This window comes from Neophocaena asiaeorientalis, unplaced genomic scaffold (assembly GCF_003031525.2).
Source record: "Neophocaena asiaeorientalis asiaeorientalis breed wild unplaced genomic scaffold, Neophocaena_asiaeorientalis_V1.1 scaffold461, whole genome shotgun sequence".
Classification (NCBI taxonomy): domain Eukaryota; kingdom Metazoa; phylum Chordata; class Mammalia; order Artiodactyla; family Phocoenidae; genus Neophocaena; species Neophocaena asiaeorientalis.
The window spans coordinates 94,410-110,269 of record NW_020173230.1 but is presented as its reverse complement, the minus strand read 5'-3'; the positions used below and the strand labels follow the sequence as shown (position 1 = coordinate 110,269).

At 54.6% G+C, this 15,860-nt stretch overlaps 1 protein-coding gene across 1 annotated transcript in view; it reads left to right on the top strand.

Annotated features, from left to right (window-relative positions):
* The window catches only part of LOC112399864 (uncharacterized), a 36,154-nt gene that overhangs the window by 5,687 nt on the left and 14,607 nt on the right, over positions 1-15,860 (top strand). Inside the window, exons 6-9 of the mRNA XM_024745265.1 lie at positions 802-890; positions 2,476-2,561; positions 2,826-2,908; positions 15,198-15,845. Of these exons, the coding sequence (XP_024601033.1) occupies positions 802-890; positions 2,476-2,561; positions 2,826-2,908; positions 15,198-15,845 (906 nt within the window). The remainder of the gene's footprint in view (positions 1-801; positions 891-2,475; positions 2,562-2,825; positions 2,909-15,197; positions 15,846-15,860) is intronic.

Below are 15,860 nucleotides of genomic sequence, written 5' to 3'. Positions count from 1 at the left end.
AGGCGCCGTGACCCCGGGCGGGGGCCGAGGTCGGGGAGGGCGCCGCTCTCCCTGCCCCCCACCCAGGAAGCTCAGCGCCCGCTAGGACGTCTTGACCCAGTTCCGGGGTCTCGGGACGTCCTGGAATATCGCCGGGGAAAGGCTACCATCCTTCTCCCGGGTCAACCGAGTGGCCGGACGGGTTCACCCTCAGAAACACTCCACAGGAGGAAGTCGACGAGGCTAAAACAGCACGGATGTTGCACATCAGTGCAAACAGCACACGGTTCAGATTCGGCATCGGGTACCGATGGGTGAGAAGTCGGTCAGGGAAGCCTCCCTGGGAAAATCGGACTTACTGGAGGTGAGAGCCGCAGGGGAGAAATTCCAATGACAAGACGAGACAGTGGGTGACATTCGACAGAGCTCGAACACTAACCAGGGAGTCCGATATACGTGGTACAACGCACGTGAAAAGGATTTGGTCCTGGTGAAAATTATTTCATGGGAAAAAAAGGAAATGTATCTGCACTAGGTAGAAAACTGATCAAGGCATTAAATTGTCCTCAGTGGCATTTGCCTTGAAAATACTTCCTAGAATGAAAATTCATCAGGGTGGATAAAATCCTGATTAAAATGTTTGTGTTCATAAACACAGGGTCCGAGTGTCTGCTGGGTCAATGTGCAAGCGCCAGGAAGTCCACTCTGGGTGAAGGTGAAACCTTCCCTCCAGGGCCACCCAGGCAAGCCTCAGGCCGGCTCTAGGCCTCTTTGCTGCCGTGTTCCCATGCCCACAGCCGCTCCCTAATGCCTCTTGAATAGAAAAGCCTGGGGCTGAAGCAGAGGGCATTCTGGGAGTGCTGTCCAAGGTCCTAAGGGGTGGTCCCTCCATCCTTCCCGAAGAGCTCCGGGTAGCCCCACCCTAGCCTCCCTTCTCAGATGCCCGTCCAGGGACTGAGGCTATGGGGTCGGGGCCTTGAGACGCAGGGGCAGGTTCTCCCGGGCCAGGCTGTGCAGAGGGCTGGCCCGAGTAGACCCCGCCTCATCGCCGGGAGTCAGAGGGAGAATGTCAGGGACAGGGATTGGAGGCAACAGAAATGCTCTTTATGACAGTTTTGTAAGCATCTGGGGCTCAGTGAAAGCAGCAGCAACATGACGCCTTGTGGGAAGGCAGAATGATGCCAGGGGCGGGGGGGCACCCGCCACCTCAGGCCCCCAAGCCCTTCCTGCTCTCGACTCCCCCATTTGGCTCCTTAGATTCTGCCCTGCTGTCCTCCCTGCTTCTCCTTTACTAACAGAGCCTGCTACGTTTTACAGATGTGTTGGTAAGTGAGAAACAAACAACGAAAAATAAATTAAAATGAGGAAATACATTGTCCTGCCTGTGTTTTCACCTCTGGGTTTCATGGAGCTTCATTTCTCTGGCACATTTTCCTGGTCGCTCTAGAAACAAGGGACTTAGTATTCAGGCCCGTGCCCAGTGCCCCTCACCCTAGAGCCATCCTTGTAGCCTGAGACCCTTGGTGGGGGGTGGGCTCATTCAGTAAAACCCTCCTGGGAGGGGTGAGGACCAGACAGTGGACGCTGGAGAAAGCCAGTTTTGGCGTCTCCATGGCCTTAATAAATCACGCACACGTAGACCCTTGTTTCAAGGTCTGCTCCTGGGGAGCCCACCTTAAGACTGACGGTGTTGACAGCGGTCTTAGCAAGTGGAGTCTAAAGTGGGGACCCTGGGCTGGGACCACTCGCCCATTGTAGCAACAGGGGCCCCCTTGTGGGTGGTGACCCCTGGCCACTATACTGATGGACAGGACAGGATACCAGGTGAGAGGGGATGCCCCAGCTCATGCGGTATCTTGAGCACTTCAGAGATGTAAGAAACGGTTATTATAGGTACTGTGGAACGGGTTGGTTTCGCTGAGCACCATTAAAGCCACGATGAGGGTAAAAGAGAGGCTCGGGGCCACAGTTATCAACTGAAGACACAGAGAGACCGTCAGAAGCCTCCATGCAGTATTTAAAGGGACTCGGTTCTTTCTGCCAAGCGTCGACTGCCAAGGACTAGGCACAGGGCGTAATGCAAGAGTAGCGAAACTTATGGCTTGGACCGGGCAACGTCCTTGAGAACACCAAGCCCCCACATTCCCCTCAACTCTGGGCAGCAGGTGTGACCCGATTTCCCTTGCTAGAAACACCAGCTGTGCCTCTTACCTTGTCCAGAGACCATGCAGAGGTCTGGTTGAGGCAGACGTCTTTCAAGACAATACTTGCCCTCCTATGATGAGGTTCTAGGCCCGGCATGGCCTGGCTGGGACAGCGCTGGCTCTGCCAAGGGAGGGAAGGGATTATTCACCAAAGGACCTGCAAGTCCTGGCTAATACCTACCAGCGGGAACAAGGGAAGCACACCTAGGAGTGGATCTGGGGGTTGAGGGGCTGGGAGTGGGTGGCATATTAGCCTGGAGGTTGAGACACACCTCTGTGTCCCCCTGGGTAGCGCCCTGGCAAGGGCACCTGGAGCTGGTCCTACCGCTCTGCCGAGACGACTGCTGGAAGCTTGGACGTGACGATGGTCCACATCGAGTGAGCTGGGGTTGCCAGGACTGCCTGGGCAGAGTGTTGACTCAAAGTATCAGAAGTCTGGAGAAAATAGATGTTTTATTCCAAAGAGCCCATTGTTGGCTATGCTGTGGGAGAGCCCAGAGGACCTTCCCTCCCCGAGGAGATAAGCCGTGTGCAGGTGAGAAGGCACTGGCTTCATTCAGGAGCTCAGCAAGAGCTGCTGTCTGTAGACCTGGGCTGACATTAGAAGTGCCTTCACGGAACTGGACTCTCTCGTGTCAACAGGGTGGCAGCATCCTTGGAGCAGCAGCGGCCAGATGTAATGCTGAACTCCCAGGACGAGACAGACATAGTTACTGAAATGGGCAGTAAGCTGGGGGTGGCGTCCAGGCCTGAAGGGATCCATGGTGATGGGTAGCAGACAATGGTGTTCCCAGGGACAAGATGGGTGAACAGCCAACTAGGCTATTGCTTGACTTATATTAAAAAAAAAAAAGAAAAGTGGTGACCTTGAAGACCAATGTCATCTTCCCCGGTGGAAAGTCACAGTCTCTTTCCCAGTTCCTAGATCTGAGCCAGTTCTGAGCCAGAGCCCGCTGATCGCAGGAGAAGCCGGTCCCCTGGACAAGGACTTTACGATGCGACAGTTCCCAGTATTCGTATAGAGTAGTGTTTCCTTGGTCCTTCCCCCAAATAGACCTGGGTCCGTTTCGCTGAGCAACCATTCACTGAGGGGACAAGGGTATCCAGATCTTTCAAGCAGGGGCTCTGGCTCCTTGGGGGTAAAGGTCTGAGTAACCCCATCAGACAAGCCACCTAGACCAGCAGAGATGCTAAAGCCAAGGATGGGGAAGATGAGAAGCGTCAGCCGGGGCCTCAGGGGCTGTACGTGACCCCACCAGCCCTTCTCCAGTCAGCGTTCTCCACCCAGAGTGGAATTCATATGGGACGCGAGTGGATCTGTGCGGGTTAAGTAGGGCTCGGGACAGATTCTCTGCCCACCTCTCCTTGGACGAGTCCTTACAGACGTACGGTCCCCCCACCCCGCCCCACCTAGCTTCCCACAGCAGCACCCGCAGGGGAAGGGGACGGGACTCCTAACCCTGAGGGGTGTGGGAGTGTGAAAGCCCAGCTCCCTCCTCAGGCGAGGACAAGGCTTTGGCACCACTTCTCCTTAGGAGCCCTGGGATGCCACGGAAGCTTCCTTCCCTCTGTGTGGCTGTGCCTGAGCCCTCCCTCCCCCTCAGTCCCCTTTCCTATGCTGCGTCCCCCTCTCTCACCAGCTTCCCCTGGCTGCATTTCCTTGAGTGGTTACTGGTGCGCATTTCCTTGAGTGGTTACTGGTGCGCAAATGGTCTTCCATGGTCTGGTCCTGGGAAATCTCAGACAGGGGCCAGGACAGGAGGGGAGGCGAAGCTGGTGGGCGGGCGAAGGTTGTTCCGGCGGCAGGGCTTGACAGGCATCGCTGAAGAGCTCAGAACCCAGGGGGAGAGGGAGACACAATGGGATGGGCCGCGGGGACAGAGCCACGAGCTCTGCCACGAGGACCCAAGTGGCCTCACGGGAGAAGTCTTCCTGGGTCAGAAGGTGTCTTTTTGGGTTTTTTTTGTTGTTGTTTTTTGGCCGTGCAGCATGTGGGATCTTAGTTCCCTGACCAATTCCACGCCCCCTGCAGTGGAAGCTTGGAGTCTTAACTGCTGCCGCCAGGGAAGTCCCAGGAGGTGTTTGCAAGGTGAGGACTGGAGGGACTGCGGGGCTGGCTGTGGTGTGGGAAGCATCCAGGCGGAAGTCATGCTGTGTGTGAAGGATCAGAGCCGGAGAAGCTCTGGATGTGGTTAGGAATTAGCAACTCCAAGGGTTTCCCGAAGGCCAGACAGAGGTGCTATGGGAGACAGGTGTTGGGCTGAGGGGTGGGCTGGGCAGGGGCTACAGTTTGTGGAATCACATGATTTTCAAGCCGAGAAGCTTATATTTAATCCTATGGATCAGTGTTTCCCATACCTTGGACACTGGCATATTGTATCTATTATATTCACCTTTACTACCATTGTCTTAATATTTGTCTTAAATGGCTGATTTTGTTCTTAAACAGATGTATGTAAAACGGGAACTGGGTTTCACCAGTACAGATGGAAGGCCAGTAGGGCAGCTCTGTGTGTCAGCTGGGCTGAGCCAACCACGTTTCCCAGAATCCCCTTTTCTGTCTCTGGTTAAGGAGGCCACACTCGGGGGCCTGCTGGGGGCAAAGAGAACACACACTGGGTGTGCAAGAAAGCAGTTCTAAATACAGTTACAACCATGTGACCCGCTGCAGAAACCAGGGCTGTAATAGTTCTCAGCGTTCTGCCCTTATTTTGATGTGAATCTGTTTATTTACATATTAACCATTGTCTCCCTTTTTTTCTCCCATTTCTCTACCGTCTCATGTAAAACACAGTCATAGTAGTTAATTTTATAGCTCAGTATTTAAGTTACAGAGAATTAAAGGTAGAAGGGAAATGACGGCACCCAAAGATGGATAAAGGGGCTTTGTGTCCTCTGGGGGAAAGAGTTGGTGTGCTTTGGTTGCATGGGAGTAGTTGCGCCACTGTAGGTGGACTGGTGTGTTTGCTGGTTAAGTATGGTTTGTGGTTTTGGTTTCACACACATCGGAGGCCATGTTAGTGATTGCGCTGTGATCCATTTTCATCACCTCCTCTCCCTTACGCTGTAAGAATTCCCTGTTGAACCACGGATCTCTGATGGGCTTCACAGGAAAAAACCAACCAGTCACACTTAAACATAGAGAGCACACATCTGATATTAATTCCCAACAATATAACAATATAATTCCCAACAGTAAAATACATATATATATATATGTATGTATGTATGTATGTATGTATATATGTATATATCTATATCTCACATCTAAGCAATCATCTTCAGGACGTGGCATTTCCATTTATCACTGGGAGGAGATGTATGATGCTGAGATGGGAAATTCACAAAAGTTCTGCAGTGCATCCCAGCTCCCTTGGAAGGCCACCTGGAAAGAACCCTGAGTCTCCACTGGCAGAGCCTCTTCCTCCAGTCCTGGGAGTTTGCACAGGTGTCCTCTCCCCATCTTCTCTCCCAGAGCCCATGGATTTCCAGCAGCATCCTTGAAGGTGACTGCAGGGTTGAGATTGAAGGCCTCCTCACTTGTATGGACAAAACTCCACCAGGAAGCCCAGCCATGAACAATCTCGGGGGACACTCTCCTTCCGACTCCCATGCTGGGTTCTCCGCTCCACGGCTAAATGTGGGCAGGTTCCAGGGTCTGTCGGAGTCTGCTCCTTCCCTGTCCACAGCCTTACACCAGGTGGCCTCACCTAGCCCCCTGCCTTAATTACCATCCCCCTGCCCTAGACTCCCGATAAGGCTCTGACTTCTCCCCAGGACTTCTCAGCATCTCTCCCACCCCTACTTGACTTCTCCATTCCAATAGCATCTTAGACTACCTAGGCCTGCCCTCTGTGCCTGCTGTCCCCAGGATGACTCCTGAGTCCTGAAGCCAGCCAAGTGTGGACCCTGGAAGGCCCATGATCCAGGCCCTGCCCCTGGGGTTCCTGCCCAACACTGATCCCCACCTTCCCCTCTCCTAACCCTCCCCTACCTTGCCAGTTTCCCTCCTGAACCCTAACCCTAACCCTAACCCTAACCCTGACCCTAACCCTGCCCCTACCCCTGACCCTGACCCTGACCCTGAGCCTAACCCTGACCCTAACCCTAACCCTAACCCTGACCCTGACCCTGACCCTGACCCTGACCCTGATCCTAACCCTAACCCTAATCCTGACCCTAACCCTAACCCTGACCCTGACCCTAACCCTGACCCTGACCCTGACCCTGACCCTCATCCTAACCCTAACCCTGACCCTGACACTGACCCGGACCCGGACCCTGACCTCCTAACCCTAACCCTGACCCTGACCCTGACCCTAACCCTAACCCTGACCCTGACCCTGACCCTGACCCTGACCTGGACCCTGACCCTGACCCTCACCCTCACCCTCACCCTGACCCGGACCCTGACCCTGACCCTGACCCTGACCCTGACCCTGATCCTAACCCTGACCCTGATCCTAACCCTGACCCTGACCCTGACCCTGATCCTAACCCTAACCCTGACCCTGACACTGACCCTAACCCTGACCCTGACCCTGACCCTGACCCTGACCTGGACCCTGACCCTGACCCTAAGTCGCAGAGGAACTCTGCTTTTCTGGGTTTATATCACATCTTGGCCGTTCTGTGCTGGCAGCCAGCCAGACCTGACTAATTCATATGTGTTGGGAGACATCAAAGGAAAACATAGAGACAAGAACATTAAGAAAAGGAATCTTCCTTGGGGAATTCTGTAAAGGAGTCCAGACCTTACAAGGCTGGCTCATCAAGTGAGAAAAATACAGTGGGAAACATTTTTTAACCCCCAAAATTACTGACTATAGTTAGCCTCAATTGTTCATATAATGATCATATCTGCAAGGGTTTGCAAAAGGTAGGGAGAAGGTTGTTTCTATGAGGGGGTCAGGCTAGGACTCAAGGTTTTACCTATTTTAGGCGCTAGTGTGAGACAGAGGGACCAGGTAAGAAGTTCTTCCTGTCTCTTTGGGTTGTGTTAGTCACAATAATGGCAGTAGGGCAGGGTGTCATTCTGCTTCTTAGCACTCAGGTAAATATCTCTCTGGGCTGACCCTTGGGCTGTATTTGTGCCATATAAGGGGCAGGCTGGCTAAGCCCAGAAGTCTCTGGTAAAACAGAGAATCTCCAGGGAATAAGATACAGTCAGACTTTGAGTCAGCCTTTCCTCTTTCCTCCAGTGAGGACTTGGGGATTGGAATTGTAGCCACCAGTTACTATGTGACAACTCTCCTTGCCTTTAAAATGTGAGCGAGAGGGTCTATTGTTCTGGGTTATTGTGTGTCAAACAGGTAAAATAATATGTGCGAATGAACCTGGCACACAGTAGACAGTTGGAATATGTTTGTCACACTGAAAGCAAGAGACCAACACATACTCTTTCCTCTGGTTGGATTTTCTATGAGATAAGGCTTTCTACTATTCCAAGATTTAAAAGTTTAGACACTGTAGAAATGAAGACTTTGTGAGGCCCCCAGATGGTAGAAAGGCATAGCGATGCCCTTAGGATTCTCCTTGCAGGTAGGGTCTGGTAGGGTTCCCAGGTAACTTTATCCATCCTGTGACATCAGCCACCACCCAGGCATCTCCCCAAAGCCCTGAACCTGAGGACTCATTGGTCTCCCAGACTTGGATATTCCAAAGATCTAAAGCTCAATCAGGCCCCACGGAGCTCTCAATCCCTGGCTAAGCCTGTACTTCCTGATTTCTCCCTTCAGTGGCTGGCAGCACCGTCCACATGGAGACATTGAGACACAAACCCAGGAGTCCTTCTGGATGGCCCCTGCTTCTCCTAACGCCCTCTGTTTCAGTTAACAATTGCTGTGCAACAATCCACCCCAAAACAGTGGCTTAAAACAACAGATTTTTATTATTTCTCATGGTTCTGCAGGCTTCCTGGACTCAGCTGGGTGGTCCTCCTGCCCCATGTGATGTTAGCCAGGGCTGTATCACCTGAGGGCTCCGTGGGGCTGAGACATCCAAAAGTGCTCATCACGAGACTTGTAGTTGATACTGGCGATCAGCTGTGAGCTCGGTGGGGCTATGCACTATACTATATCATGGGAGAGAGAGAGAGAGATCTTAGAACAGGGTGTTCCCAATTCCTACTTCTTCTCCCTTATAACATCCCAGTCATTCACTTCTCCATTTGGTCCTCCTGGAGGTAAAACTCACACAAGTGCAAGGCCTTCCTAAGACTGGAACCTCTGGAATTTTTAAGTCTCAGACTTACCGCACTGAGGCCCTAACAGTTTGTCTGTTACAGTTTAAGTCTTGCTGCACCAGCGCCGGCTCCAGTGCAGTTTCTGCTGCTGCAGGCGCTATTGCTCTAGGAAGCTGTGATTCTCTGTACCTGCTGTCTGTCTCTCCAATTCTGGGGGCAGTGGCTTGCCCCATGATTTCAATTCTCTGATGGATCTCGGATGAGTTGTTGATTTTCATTTGTTTTCTTGTTGTGATGATGGACTAGTGACTTCCAAGCTCCTTAAATGTTGGACCAGAAACTGGAAGTTCTGCTAAATTTATTCTAAAAGCTAAATTTACTTACCGTAAATGGAAAACCAGTGTCACTTGACATAAGTAGAAGGTAGTTGTAAAAAAAAAAAAAAACAATGGAAACAAAACGATGTTGTTAAATTATCTTTGTTTAAATGGGAGCTGAGCAAATGTCTGAAAAGTGTTAGAGACCAGGGAGCCCCAAACAGAGACTTTCTCTCTGATGTTATCAGAAGAAGAAGAGTAAAGGTAACAACTGCTTCCGAACAGAATTCAGCGTTACTGAAAGTCCCTTCCCAGCACCTCCTAAAATGACCTCTGTCTCGCATGACCTACAGGAGAAAAATCTAAATTCCTTACCTCAGTAAAAGGCATTTCAGACTCTGGACCCTTTTTAGCTACTAGGCTCTTTCCTACCACATTCTCCCAGACACTAAAAACTCTAGCCATAAATTGATTTACTCTGCCAGTCTACTTCCAAGTTATTTATCTGTTTTAGGAATAAGTAAACAATGATGCAGTAAGTATATAAACAGGAACCAAATTTAAATAACGCAATTTAAACTGCCCACCGATAACTTGTGCCTCTTGCTCCCAGCAGCATGGCTTACAAGGCTGCTGAGTGGCTGACTCGGGGGAGGGGAGGGGAGAAAGGGAGTGGGGTTAGGTGGTCCATAGCCTTGGGGAGCTGCTGGACCAGCCCTGGACCACACTCCTCCTCCGACCTGAGGACAATCACATCCTTGGTGTGCATAGATTGTTGCTTAGATGATCTTTCCTGTTACTCGGTGCTGAACCCAATCCTGACTGGTTTCCCAAATTCACCTGGAAAAGAAGTAACTTTACCTATTTATTTATTTATTTTTGGCTGCGCTGTGCGGTTTGTGGGGATCTTAGTTCCCTGACCAGGAATCCAACCCATGCCCCCTGCAGTGGAAGTGCGGAGTCCTAACCCCTGGACCACCAGGGAATTCCCAAGAAGTAAATTTAAACACATCGAAATAAGGTGCAAGAAATCGAACAGTCTCCAAAAAAATAAATCAGATGCTTCTGCATTAATAAAATTTCCTTTCTTATAGATCTATAAACCTTTTAGTGGATGCATATAAAAACGTATCCACGAAATCAAGTTCGCGGCGGGAGTGGGGTGTGTCATCTGCCTAGTTACTGCTGTGCCCTCCACGGGGGATGCTGGTGGTGAGGAGGCTGTCAGCCATCCAGTGACTGCCATGAAGTTCATTCTGTGTGTCAGCCTTCCTGTGGCTCTGCAGCAGGGACACGGGATGTGAGAGGTACGAGGCATCTAGGTGCACTTGGAATTTGTGAGATCCAGGATGTCTCTTTTGGGGCATATGGGCTTTGATCTGTCCCCACCTTTGCACAGACTCATCCACAGGCGTGCACTGCCTTCAAAGGCTGGCCCCCCACAGCTGGGCGAAGCTCCCTCCCACTAGACTCTTAGGACATGCTCAGCTGTCACCACCTGCAGGTAGTCCTCCTGGGCTCCTCCTGGGTTCTCCTGCTGGGGGCTGGCAGAGTCTGGCACAGAGGAGTGCTGACCAACGTCCCCAGCCAGCCCCTACATGCCCCGCGTAGGGAGAGGGCAGTAGTGCCACTGTCAGAGGGAACCAGAGAACATCACCTAGGGAATTCTGGGGGTGAGGATTCTGATCAGATATCCAGGGTGGGGATTCTGGCTAAACTGACTTGACAGGATTTCTGCTAAAACTGGGCAATGCAAAGATAGACATGGGAGCCCCAAAGTGGAGGCCTAACTGAGATGAGGCTCAGACTAAAAGTTTGGTGTGGGAGAGAGTCTTTGTCACACCCGGCTCACGCCTCACCTCTCTGCAGTCCAGACCCCACCCCTGCCTGTTCCCTTCTGCCTGGACTTGAAGCTCTGCCCCTGTTTGGTGGACATTTTTGTCATTTCTCTCTGCACCCAGGATGGGAGGGAGCCGTCTGCTCTTCCTTTCTGCCCTCTGGCAGTCCCCTTCCTGTCCTGTCCCCAGACCCGGCACAATCACTCCCTGCCAGCCTGCCCTGCACTGCTGGGAGGGAGGGGCTAGGATGGACTCGGGGGGGCCCCCCCGGGCAGGGGGCAATTTAAACTGAGGGAGGGGCTGGGCCAGGGAGGGGCTCCCTCCAGAAGGACAATGGGCAGAATTCTTCACAATAGTGTCAAGGATCACAGAACCAGGAGGTGTGTTCCCAAAGTGATCAGGTTTTTCCCCATCAGCAATTCCCATTTCCACAGCTTAACTCTGTCACCTTGTGCTACAGACTGAACGTTTGTGTCTGCTTCCTGCTCCCCTCACTCCTCAGATTCACACATTGAAGCCTAATCCCCAACGTGATGGTATTAGGACTGGCGGACTGTGGGATGTGATTAGATCATGAGGGTGCAGCCCTCATGAAGGATATTAGTGCCCTTAGAAAAGAGACCTCCAGAGAGATCCCTCACCCTTTCCACCGTGTGAGGACTCAGTGAGAATGCTCCAGTTATGAACCAGGAAGAGGGCTCTCACCAGACAATGCGTCAGTGCCTTGATCTTGGACTTCCCAACCTCCAGAACTGTGAGAAATAAATGTTTAAGCCACCCAGTCTATGGTAACTTTGTTATAGCAGCCCAAATGCACTAAGACACTTTGTTACCTTGAAGCCTTGTCATTGTCCACATGGGTTACCTCAACAGCCTTTGGACAGCACCCTGCATCCCATCTGGACCCCTGCTATTCCCACCCCCCCCCATCCATCTTGGTAAGTGACAACCCACCCCTACCTGATGCCATTGCTGGCTGCCTGCTGCTGTGGTGCCCCCACTGGGATGTGAGGCTGCAGCCATGGGATGGCCCCGCCCCCTCCCCAGACTTGCCGCAAGCTCCTCACCTACAGGCTCTTGCTCAGGCCAGGTCTCACCTGCCCCACTGCATCCCAGTCTCTGGCCATCTTTCAGGTATGGCGGAAATGCCACCTGTCTCATGAAGGTGTGGGGACCTCCTCGCTGCAGCTCCCCTCAGCTCCTGGCCCATGGCTCTCACAGTTGGGACCTCAGGACTTGCCCTCCTCTGGGCATGGAGGCCCTGTGCCCCTCACTGCTCTGTCCACCCTTCACCCCCGACCAGCCCAGGTGGCAGGCGCAGAAGGAGCTCACGCTAAGGCCAGCCCTTCTCCCTGCTGCTTCCCCGCTGCCCAGCCCACCTCCACCAGCCCCCTTTCCAGAGCTCCGACTAACAGTTAGTGCTGGCCAGGCCAAGCGACAACGTCCAGTTTGGGTCTCTGTTTTTCTTGTTCTTGCTGCTTCCTGCTCTCTCGGGCTACAGGCCCCGGTGGGCCCTGTCCCTGGGACACACTGCCAACCACCCCTCTCGTCTCTTCTTCTGGCTCAGAAGCAGCTGGTGCAGGGTGGACCAGCCCAGATACAGGCCCACTCACCCTCCCTTTCTCCCCAGGCAGCCTCATACTGGCAGAAGTCTCGAGCGGGCCTGGGTCCCTTCTTCTGATGGTCCTTGTGTTTCTGGTCCATCAGCTGCCCCTCACAGAGCCAGGCAATTGGAAGGACTGGGGCACACCTAGTTAGCCCATCATGCCCAAAAATGGCATCAAACCCCTACTCCATTTCCAGTCATCCGCAACATGGAATACTGATGCCTTGCTTTCATTTATAATTGTTTTCAAAGGGCTCTCTATCGCTGCCAGGCAGGATCGTATATCTGAGTTCTGAGAGACCCCATGGTAAATTCAGATGGCCCTAAGTGGGTCTCCCTGTGGGTGGTGCTGGGGCCTTGGCTGAGTCTGGACTCACGAGTTGGGTCACCAGGTTCTCCTGGGAACGCAGTGAGTCCTGCGGGCCTTCTCGACACTTCTCTTCCTGGTCCCACCCCTCCTAACCTCTCTCTCCCATCCCCTTTCACGCCTCAACCTGCAGCCTTCTGCCCCCATCAGGTTCTCACACGTTTCTACACACGATCCTTAGGGCCTGGTGAGCCACGGGGCCCCCCATCTCCCCCGCCCTCCCCACCAACTGGAGTAAGCACAGGGTCCAAAGCTCATCGGGTGTGCAACGCATATGGGCTGAGTGTAAACATGTGGACACACACCCAGATCAAGAATTCCCGTTGAGAATGAAGGAAAAGCAGGGATAGGGCTGCTGGCCTCGGAGGGAGTGAAGGGTGCTGTTGAGAACCTGAGAACCCACAGGAAGGGATGGCCAGAGAGGGCCAGTGGCCAGGACTTGTTGAGATTCATAAAACCCAAGCAGCGGGGTCACGTGGTGCTTTCTGGAACATCACTGCGAGATGGACTAAAGGGGGGAGGGGAGAAGGAGCTTCAAGGCTGGAACCTGGGTCTCTGCTGTCCAGGAGCCCTGTGAAGATAGGCCCTCCTGGCAGGGGTCCTGCTCCATGGTCTGTGCCTACAGGCACCTGGGGGCAGCCAGCCCTGACCCCTGGCAGCTCTGGACTTAGGTGGCTGGAAGGGTCAAGGCCAGGTGACTTCGGGTCATGAGAGGACAAGGCGTGGCCCATTTGGGACAGCCTAGCACTGCCCTGAGTAGGCACAAACGTGACGTCGGGCCTGGGGGAGGGGTGGGGGGGGGCAGGTCATCTGCAGAGGCTCAGCCAGCCCGAGGCCATTGGCAAGGCCCATGCATCCAGTCCAGGCCCAGTGGAGAACAGGCCTGGAAGGAACAGGGTCAGGTGGGGTCACAAGAGTGGGGAATTACATTTATTTGATTCTGAAATAAACACAGATACTAAGGACCATGTCAAGCGGCTTAGGTCTTATTCTCACAGAGCAGTGGGTGGGCTACCTGGGCACACCCGGCTCCTGTAGTCGCAGGCGCGTGGGGCAGGGGAGGGGTGGAAGTTGACCTCTGACCTGGGACACACTGAACACAGTGGGCTGTGTGGTCACATCACTCAGTGTCCTGGACAGGACGAGCTTTGGGGACTCTGCCTGTCACAAGGCAGGAGGAAGGAGAGGCTGTGGGGGGTCTTGGAGAGGATCCCCTCAGAGAGGGAAGGAAACCAGAGCGCCTAGGGTGGCAGCCTCTGCTCAGTCTCTTGAGGATGGCGGTCAGCTGAGGGCAGAGACTCCGTCAGGGACAGGGAGGGTGGGGCCTGCTGAGCGGGCAGGGTCTGGTGGGCTCCAAGCCTGTGAAAATCCGCAGAGACACAAGGGGAAGAAATCGGGTCTTAGGTTAGGGGTCAGGTGGGAACAGGCCAAGAGGACATCTGAGGAGATGCTGGGGCACCGTGGGCTCCCTGCCTGACAAGCTGGAGGGTTCTAAGCAGGGATGAGCTGTTGGTTCTCTGTTTTACCTGCCCCCTCCCCCATTTGTTTTCTACCTGGCTCTGGGCCCTGACTCTGACTGCATCCCCTGGGCTCCCCTGCCCCCCACATTAGGAGTGGATTTGACCAGTGGGCAGCACAGGCAGGGTGGGAGAGGGGAGGACGGGGCTGGCGGAGTCTCACGTCAATCCCAGCTCCCACCTGGTGAGCCATCTCCACGGCTCCAGCCCTCTGCAGGCCCAAGAGCATCCTTCCCTGCCCCACCCCTTCAGGTCCAGGTGGCAGACTCTGGTGCCTCCATTCCTGTTGCTCCCGTTTACCTGGCCTCTGCTGCTCTTGTGAGTTACCTCACCTTCGGATCTTCTCATTGGAACCACCTGGGGTGAAGGGTGGGGGCGGGGTCCAGAGTTCCAAAGCATAGAGGACCACAGGACCAGAGGGGGGTGCCACGTAGAAGTGGGCCTACAGAAGGGTCGGGGGGACGGTGGGCAGGGAGCACCTCAAAGCCGAGGCTCATCCACAGGGGCTGGTCCCTTCTCAGGTCCCTGCAAACCACAGTCTCTACATTGGCAGAACTTCTGACTTTGTCCATCTTTTAATGAGAGACCCTCAATTTTTAAGTGTTAGTTATTCATTTTAAGACATTTTTAAAACACCAGGAGCCAAACAATAAGCGTGAGGAGCTGGATTCAGCTGGAGGCCGCACAGCAGGTGCTCTGGGCTGGGGAAGGCAAGGCTTGGGACGGGGGCTGCAGGCAGGTTTGAGTCCTCAGTGGGCCAGAGCAGCTCCCCAGCGAGGTGTTGAGGTTCTGGGAAGGAGAAGCTGTTACTTCAGGTAGGCGTGACCCCTCCGCGAGCCCAGTCAGACTATGATCCTGTCTTGAGGCGCGGGGTCACTAGTGAAAATATAAGAATAATGGTACCCATGGGGTACGAGCTGGGGAAGCAGCAGGGCCCAACCTCCGTGGGTGCAAGAGCTCACCGGCAGACCCCAGCTGCGGCCCCTGGGGGGCAGAGGCGGTTAGGTTTGGGGAGGGCTGCAGGCGTCCCCTGAGTCCACCAACCTCACCTTCTCACACCTCCTCAGGCGGCCATCTGTCCTTCCTGCCTCCTGCTGGGGGAACGCTTCCCTTCCCAGAGGCAGGCGCTCCCCATGGATCACCTGTAAAGCCTCCAGATCTGAGGCCCTTATTGCATTCATCCAGCTACCCTGGCCCACCGGCCCCCTCAGTCCATGTCCTGGTCCGTTCTGGGAACCCCTCTCCCCCCGCCCATGTTTACCCAGCGTTGGCCCTGCACGAGCTGTAGACGTCCGGCCCACCTGCTCCAGTACTGCGGGCCCATCACCAGCAGGGATCGCCCCCCGCCCCTGCCCGGGTCTGAGGGCACGCGGGCCCTCATAGGGGTCATCGCCTCCCTCCACCGTCGTGGGGCCCGGGGAGGGTCCCGAGGCCCAGGTGGACCTGGCCGAGTCTGGCGCTCGGTAGCGCCCCCTGAATCATGTTTGCAAGGAAGCCGGGAGGGTTTTGGGGAGCGGGCGGACCTCGCGGGCATCTCTAGGGGGAGGGCGGGGCCGGGGTCCCCAGAGGTGAGGTCGGGCCCTGGGGCGGCGCAGGGCGCGCCAGGGTCCCCAAGGCCCGGGACGCAGTGCACACGAGCGCGGCGACCCACGTCCGAGGGCACCCCCACACCAGGGACGCTTTCTTTGCCCCCACGCACGCCCCCTCAGGGGCCGCGCTGGACCCCGCGTGACCGGAAGTGCCCCCCCGTTGGCACCGGCGGGGCGGAGCCCGGTGGCGGCACTTCCGGTGCCCACGCGCCGCCGCCGCGCAGCTCCGGGGCCGTCACTTTGTGTAGCGCGGGGCGCG